The 25986-nt window shown below is 45.4% G+C and overlaps 1 protein-coding gene across 1 annotated transcript in view; it reads left to right on the top strand.

Moving 5' to 3' along the window:
• Positions 1 to 746: 746 nt before the first annotated feature.
• The window catches only part of PELI2 (pellino E3 ubiquitin protein ligase family member 2), a gene marked incomplete at its 5' end in the record, with an annotated part of 201845 nt that continues 176605 nt past the window's right edge, over positions 747 to 25986 (top strand). The window contains one exon of the mRNA XM_082649453.1: positions 747 to 823. Coding sequence (XP_082505579.1) covers positions 747 to 823 — 77 coding nt within the window. The remainder of the gene's footprint in view (positions 824 to 25986) is intronic.

The following is a 25986-nucleotide window of genomic DNA, read 5'->3' as shown; positions in this document are numbered from 1 at the left end:
CTAGGCTAGGCTTGGGAACCTTGACCGCTGTGCTTCCGGGATCCTGCGCAGCCTTCAGCCGCTGGAGAACTCGGCGACCAGGGCTGTGGACCCCGCGCTGTTAAGTTTGGGAAAGGAAGCGAGAAAAAAAAAAAAATAGAGCTGCTCCTTTAAGAACTTCTTTTCCCTTTTACTCTATGTTTACATAACACCCGGGCGATCCACCGCAGGGCCCGAGGGGGGCGGGGAGGGGACGTGGGCGGCCCCACACGCCGGGGGAGGGGGCGCCGGGTGGGCGGGGGGGCTGCGGGCATCTCGCGGAGGGCCGGGCGGCTCCCACCTGCCCGCGCGCCCGCGGGGCGGCTCGGCGGTCCGGCCCCCGCCCCTCCCCCTCCCCTCCCCCGCCCTTCCCCCGCCCGCTGCCCCCGCCCCTCCCTAGCTTTCTCGCTCTTTCCCTTCCTCCCTCCCGCGGGGCTTCGGCGGCGGCTGCGGCTCAGGCGCTCGGCGCGGGTAGGTCCCCCTGCTGCCTGGTTCCATTTGTTGCCGAGTCCGGCTCGGGGCAGCTGTGCTGCGCGGAGCTCCGGAGAGCCCGGCAGGGCAGCCGCGCAGCCACGACGGAGCAGCCGCGGGATTGGCCGCCCCGCGCCCCCTTCGCCGCCGTGCCCTTCCCTGGCGCGCTCACTCCCTTCTCGGGATGGGATTGTAGCGGCGGCGCGGACTCGGCGGGGGTCGCGGCGGAGGCGACGGCGGCGGCCGAGCAGGGCTCCATGTTTTCCCCCGGCCAGGAGGAGCACTGCGCTCTCAACAAGGAGCCGGTGAAATACGGGGAGCTGGTGGTTCTGGGGTAAGTCTGGGGGTCCCCGACCCGGGGAGCTTTGGGGCAGGCGGCGAGCGCTCCGGGCTGGGTGGCAGCAGCGCGCCCGCATCCCCGAGCAGGGCCAGCGGGGTGGCTCGGGGGCTCTGTGGGGATCGCCCGGGCGCTTGGGTCGGCGCGAGCGGCTCGGAGGGCTGGGACGGCGGGGGCGGGGAGGCGCGCGCGGGGCGCTGCGGCGGGCACCGGGATGCGCTATCCGCGCCGAGGACGGCGGCGAAGGAAGTGGCGGGGACTGGGGCGACCCCGCGCCCCGCGGGGCTCAGCGTTCGGGGACCAAGTCGTCGGCGGTACCGCAGCGATAGGGGTTCGACTTCCCTGCGCGCCCCGGGCCGGGTAGCGGGGGTAGTGGCCAGGGCTGAGGCACCGCCGTCGCAGGCACCACGCGGTGTCCGAGGACACCCCCCACCACCACCACCTTGGCGAAGCTGAGAGGCCCCCGGGGGCCCTCTGACCCAGCTTACTGTGAGCCCGGGGCCCGGAACTCCAGGCGCGGCACCGCCGGCTCGGCCGCAGCGGGCGGTGGGATCCGCGCGGGGGGCGTCCACGGGCAGCGCTTTGCATATTGTTATGGTGACCGCCACGGGTAGCCGCAGCCCGAGGGCACTGAACTGTCTGTGACTCGGCCGGGAGTGTCCCGGAGTGGGCAGGAACGCCGCTGCCCCCCACCCCGGGCTCCCCGGCACGGGACCGCATCCCTTTCGTCCCTCGGTCCTGGGATTCGGCCTCGCAGATGTCCTCCCAGCGGCGGGGAGCTCGCCAGCCTCACCCGCCTCGACTCCCTCTCCGCTTGTGAAAACCACATTTTGAAGATAGTAATTATCTACAGTCGTTAAACGGCAGCAATTAGAGACTTCATTTTCTTCCTGAGTTTCCTTGTGACATTTCTATTGTTTACCCTTAATAAGACAAGAGAAAGGCTTCGCCAGGATTAAAGCAGGGTAAAGTGGGCAGTGAAAGGGGAGCGGAGTGGGGAGGGGAAAGTGCGGGGAAACTCCGGAGAAGCAGCAACTTGGGTTTAGTATTGGAAGAGAAAGGATTATTTTTCCCTTTGGATCTGTCACTCCTGAGAACCTGCGCTTTTGTGCTTCTCTCTTGAAAGACCTGTATTCTTAACATTATGGGTGCTGAAAGGTAGGCTTAGCACACACGCGAAGAGTCATGGGTATGGAAAAACTCAGGGCACTCTGAAAAATGTGTTTTGATAACTGAATACTTTGAAGTAAGTGCCGACTTAAACATAATTTTAAAAAGAAGAATTTTTAAGAGGAGCTTCCAGACACAGCTCAGCTCTAAGTTGTCCAGTCCAACTTACCTTGTTGCTACAGTATTAGGTGGAATATCATTGGAAATCTCATTACCTATTTGGAAGCTGTTTGCAGATAAGCATTTTTCTCACCTGCATCTAATTGCACTTAAAAGACAGATATCAGGGTTCACTGGAAGGAGAGAGGAATGGGAGGAAAAAAGCCAGAGTTTAGCTTGTTTTATGTAATCTCAGCCCAGCCTAATATTGTGCAGTTTGGTTTTGTTTGTGCGGCTGGCTTCAAAGTATGTTTAACATTGTGAACCTGACACGAAAGATTAACTTAGGCCAGGACTTTATTTCATTATTTCCTTTTGAGGAAATCGTTGTTGAGATGTTTCATGAAAGCAGTGTGTGAATGGGCCTGGAGAGGGTTTTGTGTTCACAGCTGGAAGTGCTGGGCATTCCAAAGCCCTGAAAGGGATTTATACCCTGGATTGTCCTAGTATCACAGGCTTACTCTAAAGTAGGCTGTGTAAATGCGTTGCCAATTGCATGTGCTCTGTCCTTTAAGAATGCTTTTCCAGGAGACACTTCATATGACAGAGTTGGCACTTACATCAGTACTTTGGGCCACTCAGCAGTTATTTGTGCACCTACTATGTGCCAGCACTGTTCAGGCATACCGGCTCCAGCAGTGAACAAGGAGGTTTCATTTTAGTGTGGAGTGGCAGGTATAAACAGGAGGAAACATGTAAACAAAGGAATAGTAGATGGCAATTTTGGGTGCTGCCAAGTTCTCAGCAGAAGTGGGTCAGCTTGGGAAATGTCTGTTGTAGGCAGGTCTTGCTTCTTTAGCTGGGAGGTCAGGGAAGGTCTCTCTGAGGAAGCGAAAGGTGAGTTGAGACCAGGTTCTGAGAAGATGCTCGTCTGGATTTTGAATACTTCAGAAGAATTGTGGCCTTTTTCTGTTTCTGAGAGTAGTTTTCTGACTCTCTAGCGATATTGAACACATTTGAAGAGTGCGGGGGGAAAGGGTGAAAAGGTAGGGAGACTTTAAAGAGACCCTTATTAATCATTATCCTACCCTTAGGACTTGAGACAGGGCTCTCCCTTTTAAAACAGCAGTAACAATCAAATAAAAATTATTATCAGATTTGCATGTCTGATCATCTAGAACATAAATAATGGCAGACAATTCTAGTAGGTTTTCTCACTGATAAAATTAACCTTGAGATCTAAAAATGCCCAATATTGATATTGATAGAAGCTTTTTGCTTGTAAAATACAGTGTGTTTTTCATTTAAAAAATAAAAAACGGTTGTGTGGTAGTCCTTTTTGTTTGCTTCTAAATTTCATAGTGAAATGTTGCTAAGAGGTCCTGGAGAGCAGACTGAGGAGCTATATATGTATATGTCTATATCCATATATAGATGCTTCTGCGTCTTTTCGTGCTTTACACGATATTAAGAGAATTGCCAGCTAGTCAGGATTTTAGTAGGGTCATCATTTTCTTGGCAGATTGGTAGAATTTAATTATTTCTTGATTTCAACCAGTGAATGCATCGTAGCCACAACTCATTGTTGTGTCCATTATGTAATGGAAGATAGAGAAAAGGACTGGTCTACCTGTTTGGTCTTTTTTGCTGTTAATTTTAAACCTGGCTAAAATGTTGAAGTTGGGGAAGTGTGTCAGGATTTGAGAGGCAGTTCGGTATAGTTCGTGAGGAGAGGATGAACCAGCAGTCAGGAGACCTGGATTGAATTCCTTTCTTGCCCACTGGCTTTGTGATTAGTGACTTAGGCCCTTACCCTTTCTCTGTTTCTTTAGAAATAATGAAATATGATTGGATTAGGTAGTTGTCAAGGACCGTTCTGGTTTATACCCTGTCATATTGCTCATTGGCTGAAATGTTGAAAACATATAGTTAACATAGTCTAGGTAGCCCAGCATGTGTTGATTTTGTATATTCTTAAGGTGAAGGTGTTAGAATTCGAATGGGAACTGTGTTTTAATAGCAGAAAAGATTGATGCTGTGATTACTTTTTTGGAAGTAGAGATGCGCAAAACAGGCATTTTTAAAAGTTGTAATGGTATACGTATATTTGGTACATTGGTGTTAGGTTGTACATGAGGGTGTTCAAAATTTGGTAAAACTTTCTGTTCCAAGTTTAAGGAAGGCAGTGATGTTTTGAAATTAAGCTCAGTGGGCTGAAATAATCAACATAAGGAAGAGATAATCTGATGCTGAAATTTTAGAACTGAAAGGGCCCTAAGAGGTCATGGTACATGTTCAGCTCTTTAATTTTACTGATGAAGCAACTGAGGCTCCCGGAAGGAAGGGGATTTGTTCAAGTTCATAGTTGAGCTGGATCACTACACTGCCGGGTCACTGTTTCCCCACTTCAGGGCAGAGTCCAGCAGTGCTGTTAGCAGAGTCCAGTCAGTTCCTCAAAGCTTCAATTTTTCTTGTAACTTTTATGAGGGGAGCTGAATCTCTTTCTGGATTCAATTTAAAGCATGCAGCTCTCTTGCTGACTAATGGCCCATCATGGTTTCTGGAAAAATATTGCTTATTCTTAGTTCCCCTCACCTCGCAGTTGAATGGATAATGCATTTTGCAAGACTTTCTTTTTCATTTGGTGCTTCACAGAATGTATTTTTATTGGCTCTCTCATCCAGAGGTTTTTAACCTAGGGTCCACAGATGGAATCCAGGGAGCCCTTGAACTTAGATGGGGGAAGATCATCTTTATTTTTACTGTATTCAAACTGAGATTTAGCATTTCACTCCATTATGTGTATAGGCAACAGACCTGCTGCTAGATTCGTTAATACATTAATCCAGAAGTACATACGTTATTGTATCACAACTTAAAACTATCTTGATAACCAAGTATAATTGATTCCATTTTTAATCCTTTGTATTGTATTTTATGCATTTAAAAATATTTTTCTGGACTTCCTTGGTGGCGTGGTGGTTAAGAATCCTCCTGCCAATGCAGGGGACACTAGTTTGAGCCCTGGTCCGGGAAGATCCCACATGCCGCAGAGCAACTAAGCCCGTGTGCCACAACTACTGAGCCTGTGCTCTAGAGCCCGTGAGCCACAACTGAGCCCACGAACCACAGCTACTGAAGCCCACGTGCCTAGAGCCCGTGCTCCACAACAAGAGAAGCCACCACAATGAGAAGCCTGCGCACCGCAACGAAGAGCAGCCCCTGCTTGCCGCAACTAGAGAAAGCCCACGCGCGGCAATGAGGATCCGACGCAGCCAAAAAAAATAAATAAATTTATTAAAAAAATTTTTTTCTGAAAAGGGCTCAGTATACTTTACTAGACTGCCAAAAGGATCCTTCGCACAAAAAAGGGTTAAGAATTTCTACAGATATGACTCAAAAATATTGTAATTGAAACTGACCAAGATCTACAAACGGCTAAAGGTCAGGGGTACGTGCCTATTTCCCTTTGGATTGTGTAGCATTTTATCAGGTAACAGACAAAGAGGACTGTTGCTGGAAGAGTTTATGGTCTTTATTCTTTGAAACAAGCAGCTCCGATTTCTAGATGCCCATTTTTGTCTTAACCTTGGCATTTTGCCTTGACCCCTCCCCTTGGTAGTAATAAGAAACCTTAAAATACATCCTAACACTTTTCCTTTTCTCATCGTCCTCTCTAATTTGGGCCCAGACATCAAACACTCGTGTCCTTTATAGACTAAAAGGTCTTTGAACTTAAAAAAAAAGATACAAAACAAAACCTTTGCTGTCGCTCAGCATGTAGGGTCATCTGCAGAGCTCGGCTCTGTTTGTGTGGATGGAGTGTCTACTTCTGTAGGCTATTAAGGGTCATGATGTGACTGGCTTCGGGTTGCTATATTTTCCTTTACTAACTTTAGCCTTGTTTGGAGTATGTGGCTGTCTGTGTGGTTTCTTGTCTGGCTCTCTCAGATTTATTTGTTTCTCTCTTTAACACACCAAGCCTGAAACCTTCATTAGGACTTTTCGTTTTCAGTTGTATTTCATCATATGATTAATGTTTGGGTATGCTTTAGGTAAACAAAAGTAAAACCAGGTTGATACAGGTTCCAGCACCTTTACCAAAACATATTGTATCAAAAGGATAAAACATGTACACAGAAAAGACCAAAAACCAAAACCATGCCAGTTGCTGTATTTGAGGGAGACCAGTATTGTCACATTGAGGCAGTGTTTTGTGTCTGTTATGTGGGGATCAGCAAGGTGGGGCCATAGATTGTCTTTGGAATGGAGACAGTAGCTCTTGATGGAGCTCCTTGGTATGGGAGAAAAATAACTGAAAAGGAATTTCTGACATCTCTTGATTTAACTAAGGGTTTCCCCTGGCGTGAGCAGAGTCTATAAGAAGAAAGTCAGTCGAGGGTAAGAATGATTCTGTTAATGGTTCTTATTGAGCTTACCGTCACTTTTATCTTCTGCAAAATAAAAATAACGAGAGCAGAAAATGCTTCACATTTGTTAGCTTTGTCTAAATCAGCTGTTCTCAGCCACCTTAGTACGTGATGATCAGTTTTGAGGTACATGGCCGGTAATGTATGACACGTAATAAAGTATGAATCTTTTAAATGATTCCAAAATGTCCCTTTAATAACGTGATTTTACTCACTCGCATCTGCTATGTTTTCCCAAGTGGGAGAGAAAGGGGTGGAGTTACATCAGGCAAGCCAGGGATTTATTCATTCAACAAATATTTATTGGGATTGTGCTCTTCCAGGCATGGGGGATACAGCAAGACAAGGCAGACACGTGAATTGCTGTCTTATTCTTGTCACAGCCCTTTAGGGAACAGCTAGTACAAATACACAGTTCATTCATTTATTCCACAAATATTTGAGCATCTGCTACGTGTCGGATGCTGTCCTTGGCACTAAGGGATGTAGTGGGGAACAAGACAGGTATCATCTCTGCCGCTGTGGATCCTCCATAGAAAGCAGTTTAGAGTATAAGCTGTGACGGGGGGCACATTAACAGGGTCACCTAACCATGTGCCAGGATGAGAAGGGGTTAGCCAGGTGGAGGTAGAGGGAAAGATTGCTCTAGGAGGAGGAGTATTCTAAGACCCAGAGGTGAGCACACATGCTCCTTTGAGGAATGGAGAAAAGCCCCGAATGACTAGAAGAGAGTGGTTGGAATACATAATGTGAGAGATGAGGGTGGGAGGGCAGGTCCAGCAGGATTCGGGACTTTATCCTAAAGGCGTGGGAGACTGTAGCTGGATTTTCAGCTCTGAAACTTGGAGTGGAGAAAGCACTTCTGCAAAGAGGGCTGCAGCAGCGCCGATGGAAGGAGAAGCCCAGGCAGAGAGGGACCGGGGCGTATGGGAGCCAGCTGCTGTCTGGGTTCCAGTTTCTGGTTCCTGTCCCTCATGAGATCCAGTTGCACCCACTGTCCAGGGTTGCAAGCGACCAGCCACTCATTCAGTGACTCAAAAATACTGACTGAGGGCCAGCACTGCCCCAGACACTGGGCTGCATACAGTAGGAGTGAGACAGATGGCCCCGCCTGCAGGGAGCTCACCTGTGAGTGGGGGAGATGGGTGGTGCAAATGAGACGGCATGCAGGTAGATGCAGCATCTAATTTCAGAGAGTGTCAGGAGGAAGATGAAGCAGGATAAGGGGAGGAGAGTGCTTGTTGTGTGTGTGGGGGAACTAGCCAGGTCAAGTGCTGGGGATAAGGTAGTGGGGGCCCTTGTAGACAGGAAAGTCAGGGGAAACTTTTCTGAGAAAGTAACCCTGTATCCTCTGAGAGTCCCCCATCTTTTTCAGTTTTTATTTACTTTTTTCCAGTTTAAGCCACCCTGAGTGGGTTTCACTCTTACACCAAAGGGTTCCGAGTGTCCTGTTAGTTAAGGAGGCAAAGTATGTAAACCATTTACTAAAGGTAAAATAGAAGAGCAAACAAGTAGAAGGACATACATTTAACGTCCCTAGACGCACGCAGGGTTCAGTCCGCTGCGCTGCTCGCCACGTGCCCAGAGTGGTAATTGCATTCCACTAGGGCTCATTGAGAAGATCTGCTCCTCCCTCCAAGAAGAGTTGACCCTTTGAGGACAAGGGGTGACTTCTACCCCTCTTGGAGTGCGAGGTATGCCTTTTCAGGTGCATGGGAGGTTGGGTTTCTCTGGCACACTGCAGTGCCCTGCTCAGCTCAGAGGTGTCTCTGGGGTTCGGTGACTGTTTCTCGATTTGGAAGGAATGCAGATTCTGTTTCTGTAGCACAGCTGCAGTTTTGTAAACAGTCCTCTCAACCTTAAGGGCCCAAGTTAAAGGCTCCCTGCGATACTAAACATGTACTTTACTGACGTCAGATATTCCTGTTTCAACTTTTGTTTTTCTTTTTGTCAGCCACCTAACAGTCATTTTGTCACCTGCAGAAAGTTCTGCCTTGAAGGGAAGCAGGCCGTCTGTTCCCATTCCACCAGCTGCTCGGAGCTGCGTTGCAGCGCGCTAGGGTGGTGCTGCAAGGCCGCGGTCATTAGTGCCTACTAATGACTAACGACGGCTGGGGGGTACAAGCCTCTTGGATGACAGACCTAATAAATATGCATTAGGGGTATTTTCGGCAGCAGGTTTAAGACTACTGCAAGTCATTCTCGATTGAGGTTTTATTTCCAGCCGTCCACATAATGCTTCTCACTTGCAAACACTTAACTCCGTTCGTACCCTGCTTTTCTTGCTCGGTGTTTAGGATGAGAATCATTATTTCAAGCTCCGTGCTCCCCTTCTAATTAGTACTGGTTTAGCAGAATCCAACCAGAGCAGGCAGTTGTGTGTTTGGCTTCCAGGCTGTTGGTATGAAACGGCTGTTTACTATTACCAAGTCCCTTCGAGGAGCCCCCGAGGCCCCTCCTCCTTTCCGGTCCATACCTGGCCTTCTCGTGCTTCCTGCTACGCAGTTGTGGAGCGCTCTAATCGTAATCAGAACTTGGGATGGGTGAGCAATGAGGGTTTTCTGGAGCGCTCGACTGATGAATCGATGACCTTGAGGAAAGGTCCTCTTTGCACAAGGACCACAAACACAAAGAAGTGTGCTTCTTGCCAGATCCCAGAAACTTACAGACTGGGTCCCTGCTGTGGTACTTGAGACTGCATTAGGGTTTGGGTGCTTTTGTCTTTACATGCTCTTGGGTAGAATTCAGAATGGAGTCTGTAGTTTTGCTCTATGGCTGTTTGTGTAGGGTATGCAAGAGAGCTATTGGAGCGAACAGGTAACTGTACTATGTGTGTCAGCAGTTTATGCTTCTCAACATAAACTGCTTGAGAACTATTTTCACATTCTTGAACTATTTTCACATGATAAGCATTCAGTTGTTTGACTCTGTAAACCATTCAATGAAAGAGTTATATCTAAAGGCCATGTATTGAGGTGGACATTACCCAACTTTCCCAACAGGATTTGCAGGCAGTTGGAGATCAGATAAGAGAACTCAGGGTTTTAACTTAGTCCCACATTCTTCCTCTGTCATCTTCAAATACAGCCAGCGTGCTGGACCTCTCTCAGGAGGTGGATCCCCTCCCTGTGCATCTGAGCTAGTTTTGTGATTTGCTCTGACCAGTCTTTGTGACAGAGGTCTGTGACTTTTGGATGTTGCCTTAAGGGGTGTTGTAGCTTCTGTTTTTGTTCTCAATATTAGTCTGCTGGGGCTGCCATGACAAAATACCACAGGCTAGGTGGCCTAAACAACAGAAACTTATTTTCTCATAGTTTTGGAGGCTGGAAGTCCAAGATCGAGGTGTTGGCATGTTGGGTTTCTCCTGAGGCCTCTCTCCTTGGCTTGCAGATGGCTGTCTCTCGCTGTGTCCTCACGTGGCTTTTTCTGTGTGGGTGCCCATCCCTGGTGGTCCTTCCTTTTCTTATAAGGACACCAATCATATTGGATTAGGGCCCACCCACATGACCTAATTTAACCTTAACTACCTCTTTCAAGACCCTGTCTCCAAATACATTCACATTCTGAAGTGTACTGAGGGTTAGGACTTCAACATATAAATCCAGTCCTCAACATCTTCTTAGAAGGCAGCTGCCGTATAAAGACGTCTGACTACCCTGCTGGAGAGGGTGGCCCGGGTGGGTGAGAGATTACAAAAGGAGCGGAGGCCTGGTCATCCCCCAGCCATTCCAGCCACCCAGCTGTGGCAGCTGACCTGTGAGTGAAGCCATGCTGGCTTCTTGGTCCATCAAGCTTCCCCAGGCCACACTGCATGGAGCAGAGATGAGCCCTTTCCTTCTAGTTCTGCTGAATTAACGAATTCTAAGTGCCAGTTGTCCTTTGAAGCCATTATGTTTGGGGGTGGTTTGTTACACAGCAGTAGACAACTGAAACACCACAGTATTACATTTGCATGTGGTTCGGTTGTCAGATCTGACAGACTAACAGGAAATAATTCACTGAGTTTTTGTTTCTTTCAGGTTATTGATTATTTTAATAAGCACAATTTCAGCCTTTTAGGTGAGTTATTCCAAACATTAAGTACTGTACGGCCTGAAAACCGTAGCTAACAAAAGCAGTTGTGGAATAACTTTATCATGTGTAAGTCATCTGTGATCTCTTTGCGTTCATTAATCTCCATAATCAGTATTATCTCCTGAAATTCATTGAAAGCAGGCAGTTGAAGAATGGCCCAGCGGAGCTGAGAAGTGTGCTTCTGGAGGACGGTAGCATAAGCAGCTTTGAGCCAGGACAGCTAGTGCCTGATGCCGATCTTCAGCCTTTTAAAGGCCACCCAACATGAAATAATAGTACTAACAGAGGTTTGAGGAGGGGAGGTCATCTATACTAGCATCCTGCAAGTACAGGGCGATGAAGAGCTCATCTGTGTGGGTTGTACCTGTCTGCGACTATCAGCGGTAGGAAGGAGGTGCAGTTCCTGAAATACTTCCCAGGTCTCATCGACCCCGTGGAGCCAAGTTATGTGCTGGGTAGGAAGCGAGCAAAGGCAGAAGGTGGCTGTGGCGTGGTGGAGTCTGGGCTGGGCCAGTGTTTTCCTTCCAGAAGGAGACAGTTGTGACAGCAGCCGAGCTGCCAGCCACGTGCATGGTCCTCGGGGTGCAGAGAAAGAACTACAGCTGTAGATTCTGCCAGCGACTGCCTTCAAACTGAGCATCTTGCCGAAAAAAGGATTCCTGTAGTAGCTGAAATGAATGGAATGTCTTAAAATTCCCCAAATCCTGTTTGGGAAGTTTTAACATTTGACATTTTTAATCAGAAGGACTGAAACATGTAAAATGAAAACTTTTGCATTCAAAATTTGTAAACTAAGTGTAAAAGAAATTTAAATACACTCCCAAATGGTGTATTTTGTAAGTTTGTAGCTTTTATAATTTTGGAGATTTTAAAGCTTAAAACTACACTAGAATCTTTGGGATACCAAACATATAGGTAGCTATATGTTACTGCACATGTATTCTGTATGGACATATTTAATTAAATGTGGGATTCACTGTACATACTAGAAATTAGGCAGTATCTAAACATGCAGTAAACTTTGAACCACTCAGTACGTGTGAGGTGATTGCTGTTATGGTTGCTGTTTCGGTGACGCCAGTGATCTCACATTTAGGAACCCACATAAGAAAATGCCCTCCAGGGGCCCTACATCTAAGGGCAAGACAAATAACTAAGCAACAAATCATACATGGTGTTGAGGAGGGGTGGATGGAGGGAGCCGTTATTTCAGGTGCACCGCGTGCCAGGTTCTTTTCTTTTTTTCTTAATCAGTCCCAGGAGTTAGATTTCATTATTTGGGACATGAGGCCTCAGTTCAGGTAACTCATCTTGTCAGTGGCAGGGCCTGATTGGAAGGTAGGTTTGTATTGCTGTGAAGCCTGAGTCTTTCCACCAGGGTGAAGGTCAAAGGCATGTGTATTGCTAGGAGACTGGGAAAATATCCTGGAGAAGGCAGCCCTTGAGCAGAGTTTTAAAAGGTGGCCTGAATTTTTATAGAGCAGTAGTAGGAAAGCTGTGGGGTTTAGGAACTTTGAAGGATTTGGCTGGAGGCTGAAGTGCTTGGGGAAGGAGATGAAGTTGGAGTATCATCAGCTGGTTGGCATCTACTTGCACTGGGGATACAGAGGGTAATGACGCAGTGGTCCCTGCCTTCCCGGAGCTTATCGTCCATCAGGAAAGAGGGACTTTAAGCAGATTAAGCTGGCCAGGTGCTGCCACGAGGTACAGGGCTTTATGAGGGTATACTGTAGGCGTCGGAACTTGTTTTTGTGCAGAGGGAAGGATCCCATTTAAGCTGAGATGGAAAGGCTGAGTAGGAAGTAGCTGAGGGTCACGAGGGAAAGAGCAGTGGGCATAGAAGCTGAGGTGCTGAGAGACATCAGTGAGTTTGGAAATCGTGGGGTTGGAGGGCCAGTGTAATGAGAGAGACTTGGAAGGGAAGGCAGCATGGACCCTGTAATGATATAGGCCGCCAGGATTGGGAAGCCTTGACAGCATTTCGAGGAGTTATTCCATATGGAGATAGCAGGCACATTTCAGCTTTCTGATCCACAGGTTGGATCTTCTTTGAAATCTCCCAATGGGTCTGCGTTTCCTCTTTCGTAGTTTATTTCCCCCTACCTTTGTCTCCCTTCCCCACCAAGGGACAGTGGCTTGTGCTGGGAGGAGCCCTCTCCTGAGAGATGGCCGTGGTGGGATAAAGCCATCGCTCATTCACTCAGTAGCATATTTTGGAAACTTGTGCTGGAACCGATGGGTATTTTGGGGTCAGACCCCACCCAGGAGGGCAGTCAGGGATCAAAGAACCTTTACACACTCAGCCAGCTATCCTCTAGAGCCTCGCTTTCCCCAGATGCCCAATAGATGGCATCCCACATGCATTGTCCCCTGGGCAGAGAGGACCTGCAGCCCCACAGCCCTCCTTCCCCTGCTCCGAGGAAGCTGAGTGTGCACACCATCCAGGGACTCGCCCTTAGGGAGGAATACCAGGTGCTCCTCCTGGCTGTTAGTGAAGCCCAGGGTCTTGACTGTTTCTGGCTGAGCTGGACCAGCAGCAGAAGTGTGGGCACGGGACCACATTGCCCACAGACCAGTGTCTCTGATTTCTCGGAGAGCAGAGCAGAGTCGACTTGTATTCTTGCGAGGTTGGCAGTTTCTTCGGGGTCTCTGATCACTGCCCTGCTCGCTCCTGGCTCCCATCTCAACTTTTACCTTGTCCTCAGTGCCTTCCCTCCTTTTGAATTGAAGTGGAGGTCCCTGGTCAGACGCCTGCAGTTTAAAATCATCCTTAAAGAGGGAGCATTGGGATCTGAGCTTTTTATCTCTTTTTCTGCAAGGATGAGGAAATTCCAGCTAGGCTGCTGCTGCTTAGCAGCTGGTTTCTTTCTCTCTTTGGGGGAGGCGCACCCAGGGCTGGCGCATGGGTGGCGGTGATGGTGTCTTGCTCTTAGCCAGGTCCTGTGCAGAGCCGCTCTGGCCGGGGGAGGTGGGTACCATCCCTCACCGTGTTATAGATGAGGAACTTGAGCCACGCATGGGGTTGAGAAGCTCGCGCAGGGTCGCTGGACTATATTATGTGGCAGAGCTCTGATTCGAACCCATGCCTTTCTGACTCCCACACCCTTGTCCTTAGGTCCTGCCTCTACTGTATGTCTGAGCAGTTTTGTACCTTTACGTTTATTTTTTAGCCAAACCCTTTCCATACTGGGTATTCTCTTTAAACACAGTGACACAAAACTTGACTCGTTTATGTAGTTACCAGTGAGGTTGAATTTTGTTTTAAATGTTTCCAACTTACATGAACTTTTGAGGCGGGGTGGAAATTGCCTACATATGTGCTTTGCCCACTTAGGCATTGCGCCTACTTACATATTTTCAAAAAAATCAAATATATGATCTCCAGAGAATAAAAACACGAATCCTCCTCATATCTGCCTTCTTGTACCTGAATATATTACAGTTAAATTAATGCTGCAAGGAAGAGCTGCTTTTGTAAATCCAGAATAATTCAAAGTTCATTTTCTCTAGTTTCAAAGCCAATTCAACGAGTTATTTTTCTAATCTTTAATCTCGTTAGTTGTGGCATGCACCCCTGAAATCTTTTTTCTTTTGCTATTGTCTGTGATGATTTAGGCTCGAGTTTGTATTTTGTTTACAGCTTGGAAAAGGAGCTGCAAGCCCTTCTCTTCTCGAGTGAAGGTCTGCCTTTGCCTGGGTTCTCACGTCCCTGTGTGTTGATTTTTTCCTTTCTTGTCTCTTGATCTTGCTGTTAGTGTCGACTAAAGGGAAAGACCTTCCCCACTCCTTCCATCTCCTCCCTGACAGTCCTTAGTACAACTTGTCGCAGCAGTGGCACTGGTTTAGTTAATCCGAAAACCAGAGGCCAACAGCAGGCCAGGAAAAGTGCCTTTTATTTGCTTATTCTGAGTGTTAACTTAGACCAGATGCCAATTAAGGCTTTGATGAAACTGTTGACTTAGACCCTTCTGGAAGCTGGTGTAACTTTATGTTGTACAGTTTCGACCTTCCTGTGAGGGCAGTTAAGCCTTTTCGGTTACAGATGTGGTGAGATGCACACGACCCAGGGTTTCTAAAAAAAGGTCCTTAACAAAGAGGTGTCCTTAGATATCAGATGGTAAAATAGCAAAGGACAAATATAGCCTCTTGATAAGCAATATTAGATGTTATAGGGGGGAAAAGCAGAGCCTTGGAAGCTCTGCAGGGAAGTAATTCAATCAGGAGGTTCTGATAATGTAATAAACTACACAAGGGTGAAACTTGAGTGGTTTACACACTAGAATGCCCTTCAATTGAATTATTGTCTTATAACAGTTGTCTGCTCATGTGCTACTGTTTTAAACATTAAAAAATAGCACAACTCATCTTTTCCCCAGATGGGAGAGAAAAGACAGAAATCTTCATCACCTTAATAATTTGTGTGCCCTCCTCCCACCCTGCAGCCGCACTTCCCTTGACTGTCAGAGCTCATGTTTTGGGTTTATTAGTTGGAAATCCTGTCCCTGATATTTAAGCATACAGACTCCGTGTTGGATAAGAAATACCACTGCTCCTCGTGTGTGCCGAGGAGTACAGTTTAGCCGGGGTGGTGAGCCTGCAGCCTTCCTTAGCTTCCAGGGGACCCCCTGGAAGAGAAGACGTTCTCCCCTTCACCCATTCTTCAGGGGCGGCTTCTTCTGTTGGTAGTGGGGAGGTCGCAGCAGGGCTTTGCCCTCCGTGCCTTCTCCCAGCTGCTGTACCATCTACTGACTGCAGGAGGCAGTAAGAACTCCGGGTCCCTTGCAGGGTGTGGGACGCCTGCCAGGGCGCCCCGCCCCTGCCAGGTGTTCAATTTCCTCAGGCCTCAGAGGAGGTGATGTCACCGTCCTTGGAGAAATGGGGAAGCGGAGTTGCCTGGAGATTGAGCTTCGCCTAGGAGCCTGCACAGTTAGTAAAGGATTTGCAAGCTCAGGAAATTTGAATCCAGGTCTCTCAGATTCTAAAGCTTATGCATATTGGACTTCTCAGAGCCTATACATCTTACGTCGTTATCAGTAATGCCTTTTGATAGCGTTCTGAAGGGTAGAACGCTTAATGTTTGGCATTAGATTCTGAAGTTGGGATTATAACAATAGAAAGGCTGGTGATTCCCCTCTGGACCAGCCAGGCTGGGGTACACAATGGTGTAGGCGACAGCCCCGCGGGGATCTGACCCTTTCTCACTGCTTGATGGCTTGTCCTCTTACACTTCCCTTTATGTTCCTCTCCTTCAGGGCCACGGGAAGGGTCAGAGGATGCCTGCCCCTGTTTTTCCTGTTGCCTTCATTCAGATTAGATTCAGACAATAGAGTTGCACTCCCTCAGGAGAAGGGCTCTCCATAGCCCTTAACTCTCAGTTGAAATGAATCTTTCTCTGATCTAACTGGGTTTTTTTTTATACACCTGAATCCTCACCCATGTTAGTTACCATAAATCAGGTACTCTTCCATTTTTCTTGTGTAATTATTTCACCCCAATTTCTTTTAGATTTAAACCAGTTTTATTTATTTTTTTAACATCTTTATTGGAGTATAATTGCTTTACAATGTTGTGTTAGCTTCTGCTTTATAACAAAGTGATTCAGTTATACATATACATATGTTCCCATATCTCTTCCCTCTTGCGTCTCCCTCCCTCCCACCCTCCCTATCCCACCCTCCCTATCCCACCCCTCTAGGTGGTCACAAGGCACCGAGCTGATCTCCCTGTGCTATGCGGCTGCTTCCCACTAGCTATCTATTTCACGTTTGGTAGTGTATATATGTCCATGCCACTCTCTCACTTTGTTGCAGCTTACCCTTCCCCCTCCCCATGTCCTCGAGTCCTAAACCAGTTTTAAGTTGTGTGTCAGATTCTTGTAACTTTTAGAGGTTAGCACTAATCATTGACACTAATCATTTAGCTTTCCTCCACTGATAAATTTGTAAATGGAATTTTTTAAAGGCAGACCATTTATATTCAGGTAATATGGAATTAATTTAAAAAGCTGTATGCTGAGAAAATGATATATAGAGAATATTAATGAAAATTGTGGAAAAAGGAAGAAAAATGCTAATTATGCTGTTATTTTCATTTTTTGAACATTCACTTCTAATATCGTCTCTGCTGAAAAATATTTTATATACTTCATTTATATGTAGTATATGTGCTGCTTTTTAAAGTGTTAACTAACTGACCTTCATTTTAAGAGAATTTAATTAACATCAGAAAAACATTTAAAGTAAGCCAAACATATTTTTTTTATCAGAGTAGATATGTGTGAATAGATAATCTAACACAAATTCTGCTTTTTTTTTTGTTTTTTTTTTTGAGGTGGGTTTGCAGTATTAGAATTGCCATGTGATTTCTAAGGTCTCTGTTGTAACAGGATACATCGGAGGAGGAGAAATACAGGGTTATTCTAGCCATTGCTTGAAGACTTCAAAAGATCTCTAAAAGGCTAGTATGTATGCTAAGGGCGTGACTTCTGAAAACAAGTTTCTTAGGTACTTAGAGAAAAGGACGCTTTGAAGGATACCAAATTCTGCATGTGAAATGCACAGTCAGGCCCAGGATAACATACTTCGTTGCCCTTGGGGCCTACTTTCTGGCCCCCTCCATTATGCGCCTCCAACCGCCCCCACCCCCCGTTATGAGTTCGTAGAACTTTCTCTCTCTTTTCTCAATTGCTTTCATGCCGGTGGTTCTCTCTGCTTGCTTTATCCCGCTCACCTGCTAAGGTTGAGCTCAGGTGTCATCTCCAGCAAGATGCCCTTCCTGACTCCTCCTCCCTTTCCCTCCCGCCAGAAGCAGTTATTTCTAGTGAGCTCTCTGTGCCTTGTAAATGTTTATTCCTTTAGGATCCCGGTCCGGGCAGGGCCTGGGGCTCCCTCACCTGCACTCTGTCCCAGCGCCTCGCTGGAACCTGACACTTGGTGGCAGGTCAAGGATGAGGATGAGGAAATGCTGCCCTGGAAATATGAGCATTCTGACGTGGACGGCCTGTTCCCCCTTTTCTTTGTTCCCTGCTCTGACTTTTAAGAAGGGATTATTTACTTTTCAGTAAGTATTTTGTGTATTTATATTTCTTTAATGAGCTTCCTAAAAGTATTCTCCTGTTTGCATCTTCCAAGGTAAATTGCAGAGCTCTTCGGTACATGAAAGCGATGAGCACTTGTTGACAGTTGACTCTTTGGCCCTGAGATGCGATGGTGGTGAATTTAAAATTTTCCTTTTAAACTTAAAGAGAAGGGGTTAAAGTGGCTGAGTACAGGGTTGTGTTCTGAAGCTGACAGGAATTTCAGCTTTCAGCTTTAAATGTAGTCTTAAAAATCTCCCTAGAAAAGTCAACAAATCCAAACACACTTTGACAGTGATAAATCTTTATTTTTACTCAAAATTAGTTGCTCTGGTTTCTTATCTTTCCACTCTGAAGTCACAGATAAATATTCTTTCCATTATTTTTTCCTGATATTTATCACAGCTGGCTTTTGTGTTTGCATGCTGGCGGGGTTTGTGTACTTTCTCACTCTGCATCTTCTACTTTCCAACTCCTTTCCTTTGATTTTTAGAGAGCCTTCTGCTTATAATGTATATATGATGTTTGCTGTTCAGCCAGTTTCGTGATGTGTTCTTTTTTCATGTCCCTGCAAACATCCTTGCTGTTTGTTGACTTTTCCTCCGTTCTACCATGTTGAGTACAACTCGTTATACATTTGAAGCAAGACAGCTGGGGTGCTCTGGAAGCCAACTTGAGTTTATTTTTTTGTTCCTTTTCTTTGTTTATTTTTTAAAAAGTTGTTATCACGAGGAACCAGAAATCTTGTCATTAAACTCTTATTTCTTTTGCCGGAGAGAGTTGTGTAGAGCAGGGGAATATAAGCCATCTTTCTTCCCCGGTTTTCCTTTTTTCTGCCTCCCTCCCCCTCCCAATCCAATTCCCCACCCTGCCTTCAGTTTAGAAGTTAGAATTCTCCAATGAATATTTGTCTCCTTTCTCCATTCCAACTCCAGTTCTTAGAGGGACCATAATAGATAATGAAATGTCTAAAATTCAGGTTATTCATGGGATTTATAACAAATAAAAAGGCAAATGCGGTGATATTTTTAAAAAATCACCTACACATTGGAGAGCAGCGTGGCGGTTATACATTATTTTGAATTAAGGTCCTTCTTCGTGGTGTCTCTGCAACTCCAAAGCTGTATTCTAAGTATCAAACATACACAAACCTGGTTCTGTGAACAGAGTGCTGACTTATGACTTACCAACAAGGAGAAGGGAAATGGTCTGCTTCTCAGTGTGTGCGCGATCTTTGGGAGTGAGCTGCAGTCCATATGATTTGTGGATTGTGGTTTTATAAAATGGCTTAATGAATTTGTTCATTTGATTGGGTTATAATAAGAGAACGTTTTATGGTATTTGGCTGATTGTTTTTGCCTTGTAGGTTTTCTTTCTGGTGTATTATTGGGCACCTGCTCTCAATAAAAGTAGGATCTAGAAATTGCAGATATTTTCTTGAAATGGGAAATAATGTTTAAGGATGGTAGCTCAGTGATTTTGGTGGAATGTTGGTGGTTGATGAGTCAATGTATTACTGAAGATCGGTCTAAAGTGAGGTTTCTCCGAGAGCTGACATTTTTGGCTTTCTGTTATAAATGTATTAGCTATACATGGTGACTATTACTAAATTGAAAACAGCCTTTATTTTTCTCGTAGGATACATTTCGAAAGCTAGAACTCTTGTCACTTCTGTACCAGAAGTAACTGGGTAAAAGAAGACTAACAATGTGCTGCATTCTCTGCTTATCAAGAACACTTAGCTACGTAGTTAATAACCTCAGCTTTTACAGTACAGACCTCAGAATGCTTCGGGAATGGCATACTTATGGAACGTGGAAGTTTCATGTTAACTGATGATTAAGCAGAAGTCTCTCTAGAGTATTTTTTTTAAGTGAGATATAATTTGACATATATAACATAGTAGTTTCAGCTGTACAACACAGTGATTTAATATTTGTGTGTATTGTGAAATGATCACTGTAGGAAATCTAGTTCATATTCATCGCTATCCATAGTTACAATTTTTTTTCTTGTGATGAGAACGTTTAAGATTTGTAGATTAAAAACAAATTACAGTTCATGATGATGTTTTTCCAGATACAATATATGGAATCTGCTTGAGTCTGTCTCAGATGGGTTAGGTTTGCCTTATTGATTTCTTCTTAACCTTAGCAATCATTGAATAACACTGTAAATTTAAAAGGCAGAAAACTGGGACTCAAGGGAACCTTCTGTCACCCCTTCTCAAACATTTTATTCCTATAAGTAAGATTTTTAAAATAAAAATCACCTTAGAGGTGACTGAGCTCTCTATAAGAGCCGACTGTAGGGAAGGCATTTCTGTTGGCGGAGGGCTCCACTGGTGCCCTTACGTTCAGCATATTTGGGTTTTCCAGTATCTCCCAGAGGGTGGGGTGGAGTGTTGAGGTCCACAGCTTCTTGGATCACGCCCCGAGGCTCTGGATTTAGATAGTGTGGCAACAAAATATTTGCTTCCGTGGAGCGTATAATTTAGAAGCATCACTGCTAGCTGCCAGATTATATTTTTAACCTTTTAAACTGGTGGTTTTGCTTAATGCATTGGGCTGTTGAAAACAAGATTAAATCAGGGTTTCAGCTGAGGAGAACTGGGACCAGAAAGGAAAGCTAGAGGCGTCATATGTGATATATCATTCTCCAGGGCCCTTCAGTTAGAGGGATGCCTTTGTTTGAACGAGAATAAAAATAATAATCGAGTACTCCAGCTCACTGACCTTGGTAATTGTGACATCCTCTGATGTAATTTATTGACTGCCAAGTGTTTTTAATTGATGGATGAAGCATGGGATTTATATGGGACACCTGCCAATGGTCTCACTCAAGTTGAATGCGTGTCTTTCTTCTACTCCTCTTTCTTTTCGTCCCCTCCCTCTTCCCCTCCTTCTTTTCGTAGGTGTGCGCTCTGAGGTCATTCCTTTCCAGGGAGACCGTGGCAGTCTGCCTTTGGCAGCTTCCTCTAGGAATCTCCTGTGGAGAGCTAGACAGTGTAGTTAGTCTGTGTTCCATCTCCCCCTCGAAAAGCCCCGTTGCTCTTCCCTGCCCTCCGGATGGAGGTGATGGTCGTGTGGGGCTGGTCCTACGTCAGCTGGGAAGGTTTGGTTGGGTAGCAGCGTCACAAAGTGAACTTCCCCCACCCAGTGGAAACTAGTCTTCATCTGCTGCTTACTGCAGTATTGGTGAGGGCATCAAGTTTATAGCCAGGAGCCTAAGATGGGGTCTATAACGTCTTCCAGAAAGTGGTTTATGGCTTTCATTAGCCTAAGAATGCCGCAGTAACTTTTCTTTCCTTGGGAGAGGCTGTTGACTGCGCATAGAAAGATGGTTTGCTCAGGTGAAATTTGAGAAATTTCAGTCATTGGACTGGGTAAGAAGAGGAAAAAAAAGAGCTGTTTGAGCCATGTAACAAGTAATTGCTTTGTATCTGGATTAAGGTGGAGGAAAAGCATGATAAACCTCAGCTGTAGGGAGCCATTGGATCCTGTTCTGTGGCCAAGACAGCAGACTATTTCCCAGGTCCCCTGTCAGGTACCCTGGCTCCTTGTCACCTCCAGACTACTGTGATCTGCATGTGTTAGGGTTGATTCTTCTGCTGAAGATGAAGTACACGTGTAGTAAAGGTGGTTTGTGCTTGCTCCCCTTCTAGGGTATTTAGCAGGATAGTTAGGGTAAGGAAAACGACTACTCACGTTCGCGTGTGATCTCTAACTTCATCATCAGCTGTTTCAAAGTCAGGATTGTCTGTGTGATCACATTTGAGGCTGGTGGTTTGAATTTAAGATCTGAAACCGTTCTGAGTTCATTTAAGCTGCCAGTGTGCTTTATTTAGGGAAGTAAACACGGGTTCATTTTTGCAGAAAAGTTCAGAAACCTGTAAGAGGGATGCTTAAATCATTCTCACGGAATGTTACACGATTGCAGACATTTCAGTTTGAAGTGAGGACCAGCTGATCTGTTCTGGGATGCAGTTGCGCTCTGACCATCACTTCCTTACCTCCGTGGTTTCTGGGAGGCCCTAGAATGCGTGCTTCCCGCATCCGCTGGGGGAGGCTGCTCTGTGTACCCTGCTCTCAAGGGTTTGGATGTGCCCCGGCCCGCCCCTCTCGCCCAGCAGCCTGTGTCTGTCCTGTGCTCAGCAGAGCATCACAATGCTCAGAAAATTGCTTTCACCACGAACTGGCTGTTTTTGTTTAGAGTAGTCATTTTTCACGAGGAGGTAGAAGTCAGTTCAGGAGCGTTCTCTGAAAACTGCACTTTCGGCAGAAAGTGCCGAATCCCCAAACAGATCGTGTATTTTTACGTAGGTTTTGACACAGAGCACCTTAGGTTTAGAGTTTTAGTCCTACCGTGGAATTAGCAAAGCATTTTTCAGGATTTGAGCATTTCCTCTCTTTGGAATCCCCTATAACTTTTAAATCGAATCGAAGTACAGGTGATTCTGAGGGGTTTTTTTTTTTTGTCTTTCAGTAACTGAAAAATATTCATGAATTATTATTTCTCTACAGAAAAAGACTGAAATGGCAACTGCTTAACAGGAATATTGTATAATAGGGTATTTACAAATTTGAATTTGTAAAGCCCTGACCTTGGAAACTTCGTAAAGTAATTCGGCACATTTAAGAAAAAGTGGGGTCTTATTGTTAGAGATATGTGCCCAAGGATGGATTATTAAAATTGTAAAGGTTTGATCCACCAGGTTAAAATAGCATTCATTTTATTTCCAGCTGTGCTTGATTTGTGGCATAACTGAAAGCTACGCTGAGCAAATTGTTTTCAATATCTTGTCAGTCTAGTAATGTCTATTGTTCATTCATCCAACTTGTTTGAAGTCTCAATAGCGTGATTATGGAATACTTAGTTCACGTTGAAACAATTATTTCTCCTGTGCTGTCGGTGTGTTTGTTTTCTCAGGTGCCTTTTCCCAGCCTGGCTTTCACTTCTTTCCTGCTGACAAAATTGATGAACCTGTGGGGAGGCTGTGGGAAAGAATGGGTGTTACAAGTGATTCAAGCTGGTCTGGCTGACAGGGTGCTGGAGGGATCTTCAGGATGTAGGCGACAGAGTTGCAGGGACAGCTGGGTAGAGATGGACTCATTGGATAAGCCACAGAATCCTTAATTGTCTAACCGCAGGCCTGGCTTCTCGGATGCCCTGCATGATAGGGCATTACATACCCAAATTTGCCTTGGTGTGGTGCTGGCAGGGGGAGCGACGGAGGGAGGGAGGAAAGGGAGACAGACGGGCAGGGCAGGTGGACCGGTAGTGGAGAGGCGAGAGGAGAAAGGCTTGTGGGGCTGCTGAACAGAGTGGGATTGAAAAATATTGAGTTTTCTTTGTATTTGGTAGTTTGAAGATTGATTTGTCTTATACTGATTATGAAACTATAATGAAAATTAGTATATCTGTATTTTGTGTGCAATTGCTTATTTACTAAGCAGAATTAAGCAAAGTACCCTGTAGTTTTTTGGTTATCGCTGCATTAAAGTTAGTTTCTTCTTGAACCAACTCCTTTTTCCCCTCTCTGTTCCTCCTCTTCCCATTGTTTACCTTTCCTTCTTTCCTATTCTTTGGGTACCTTTGTATTTTCGTTTATTTTTGTAAATCTTAGATTTACTTTTGAGTCAAGTGCCTGAGGGCCTTTTTTTTTATGCTTGCTTTTGTGTTTCTGCTTGCCCTTTTGTTGTTGTTGTTCTTCCATGTTGCAAATTTGTTTTTTAAAGTTAAGTTTCTGGGACTTCCCTGGTGGCGCAGTGGCTGGGAATCCGCCTGCCAATGCAAGGGACATGGGTTCGATCCCTGGTCCAGGAGTACCCTGCATGCCGCAGAGCAGCTAGGCCCGCACGCCACAACTACTGAAGCCTGTGCGCCTAGAGCCCACGACCCACAACTGCTGAAGCCCCTGCTCCTAGAGCCCGTGCTCCGCAACAAGAGAGGCCACCACGGTGAGAGGCCCACGCACCACAACGCTAGCCACAACTAGAGAAAGCCTGCGCACAGCAACAAAGACCCAGCACAGCCAAAGATAAATAAATAAAATTAAAAATAAAGTTAAGTTTCTAAAAATGTAATTCTGGTAACCAGGGAGACTCCCCTAGCACAGATGGAAAACAGAAAAGCTCAGGCCAGAAGTCCTGACAATAATCACATCACACGCTCTTCCCATTTAGTTAGCAAGCTTTCCAGTTGGTAAGATCAGGCTTTTTTTTTTTTTTTTTCCCAGAAAGGGTGGTACCAACCAGCTTACTTATTGAAAAGGGGAGGTGGGATCTTAGGATTTGAGGTTTGTTATTGGTCAAGCATGTCACTGCTGCTTAAATTGGCTTTCATCAGAAATGAGTACTTGTCTGAAAAAGGGCCTTTCCTCCTTCCGCCTTCTCTCGCTCCTCCCTTGTTGACATCTTCGTGCACATCTGAGTGAAACGAAGATGCAGCCCTGTTGGTTATGGCTAAATCATGCATCATGCCTCAAGTGTGTAATTCAGAGCAGGGTGTCTCAGATATGAGTATATGTATATCTGAAAAGTTTGTAATTTTACAGAACTGATGCATCTTTCCCATTAATGTCTTTAGGACTTGTAAAGAACAGTTAATAACAACCCTTTTTCCTCCAAGTACAAACAAACTCCTTCCAATCCCGGGTATCTATTTTAAATGATTTTAAAAAGGTACTACTAGTGGTTGCTTTAAGTGAATGATTTGAATACATTCTTGTTAGGTACAAATTAATCTAACTTACTGAAAGCAGCAAAAGCAAGGGTACATACAACAGTAATGGATCCTTAATTTGTATTTTACCTTTACAGTGAGGGCTACAAAGAAAAAGACATTAACTTTAAACAAATGTTTGAAAATGACTGCTTTGGAAAGAAGTTGTTTTTGAAAGTTTCTAGGTAAAGACTGTTACTTAAAGGGTCATGTGCTGAGGCAGCGCAGCCCTCCGCAAGATCCCAGCCCTCTTTAGGAGGGTCTTTGTCAAGCCCTTCTCATGGAATGACAGCAGGAAAAGAGAATGTTCAAGGCTTAAAATTATTTTTAGTTTTGAACTTGATACCAAGGACTCAGTAGTGTTTTCAGTTTGAAATTTTGGTTCAACCACAAGACGGAAAAACTGATGATGCAAGTGCTAGAGCCGATGGGGTCTGTGGACAGGTCGGGGGTTGACTTGTTATCGGGAGATGCGAGTTCCGTAGGTGAGGGAGGGAAGGCCAAGAGAACGGGCAGATGCATGGAGCTTGGAAGTTTGCTGGCCAGAGCGTGTGGAAGTTGACACAGCGGCCGAGTGTTTATTTCTATCCTCATTCCCCTTGTACTTTGTCTAGTTGTTTTATCAACCGAAGAGAGTGTTAGTTCAGTCATAAAAGAACAGTAGTCTTGTCTGGTTTGGTTGGAATGCAAGCTTTGGTGGCAAAGCTTGGACCATCAGGCTGAGATGGCCAGTGCATAGTCCTGAACTGTTTCCTTGTCATCTGGGGTTCCCATGGATGAGATAAAAGTATAATTTGTTTTTTGTTGTTGTTTATTTTCTTTCAGTTTTATTGAGATGGCGTACAGCACTGTGTATGTTCAAGGTGTACAGCATAGTCGCTTGACTTATATACCTTGCAAAATGATGACCACAGTGGGTTTAGTTACCACCCATCATTTATAGAAAAGTGTAACTTGTTTTTAATCAGTTTAAGACAAAGTGATAATATGATTCAAAAACTAAAATGTTTAACACTTTTCAGGTATTATTAGGTCTCCTGTGTGTAGCATAGGATCTAAATGTACATAGGTGTTGTTTGACCAGAACCTTGCACGCGCCTTCAGCGCTCTTGCTTCAGGAGTGTATGCGTAGGACCAGCTGGCAAATAAACACCTGTTCTTCTTTTGTCTGCTAAGACTTTTCTGAGGTGGAATTCGCCTCACGGTTCTTAGGAGGTAATTTGTTTCATGGGCCATAGTCATGAATTTGAGGTATTGTATTCAGAGGCAAGTGCCTCGTCGCACTGTACAAAGGCATTGGCTTAAACAAACGTGAGGTGTATTGTGTGCAGCCATCTGATGCAGCATCAGCGTGTTCTGATCTCTGCCAGTTCTAGAGAGTTCTTTCTTCAGCATTGATCTCTAATTTACCGTGGCTTGAAATCGCCCACCCCTCTTTAGCGGCCTTTGAAGTAAAAGGTAGCTGTGTGCTCAAGAGCAGAACTTCACATATTGGCAGTGGTCTCTGTTCTGCCTTTTACATTTCTGCCCGCCCTTTAAACGCAAGTTTTCTTGAAGTCAATAAGCAATAAATATATTATCCACTTATA

The sequence above is a fragment of the Grampus griseus genome, assembly GCF_964374135.1.
Source record: "Grampus griseus genome assembly, chromosome: 2".
Lineage (NCBI taxonomy): Eukaryota > Metazoa > Chordata > Mammalia > Artiodactyla > Delphinidae > Grampus > Grampus griseus.
The sequence above is the reverse complement of the archived record's forward strand: the minus strand, read 5'-3'. Positions and strand labels throughout refer to the sequence as shown.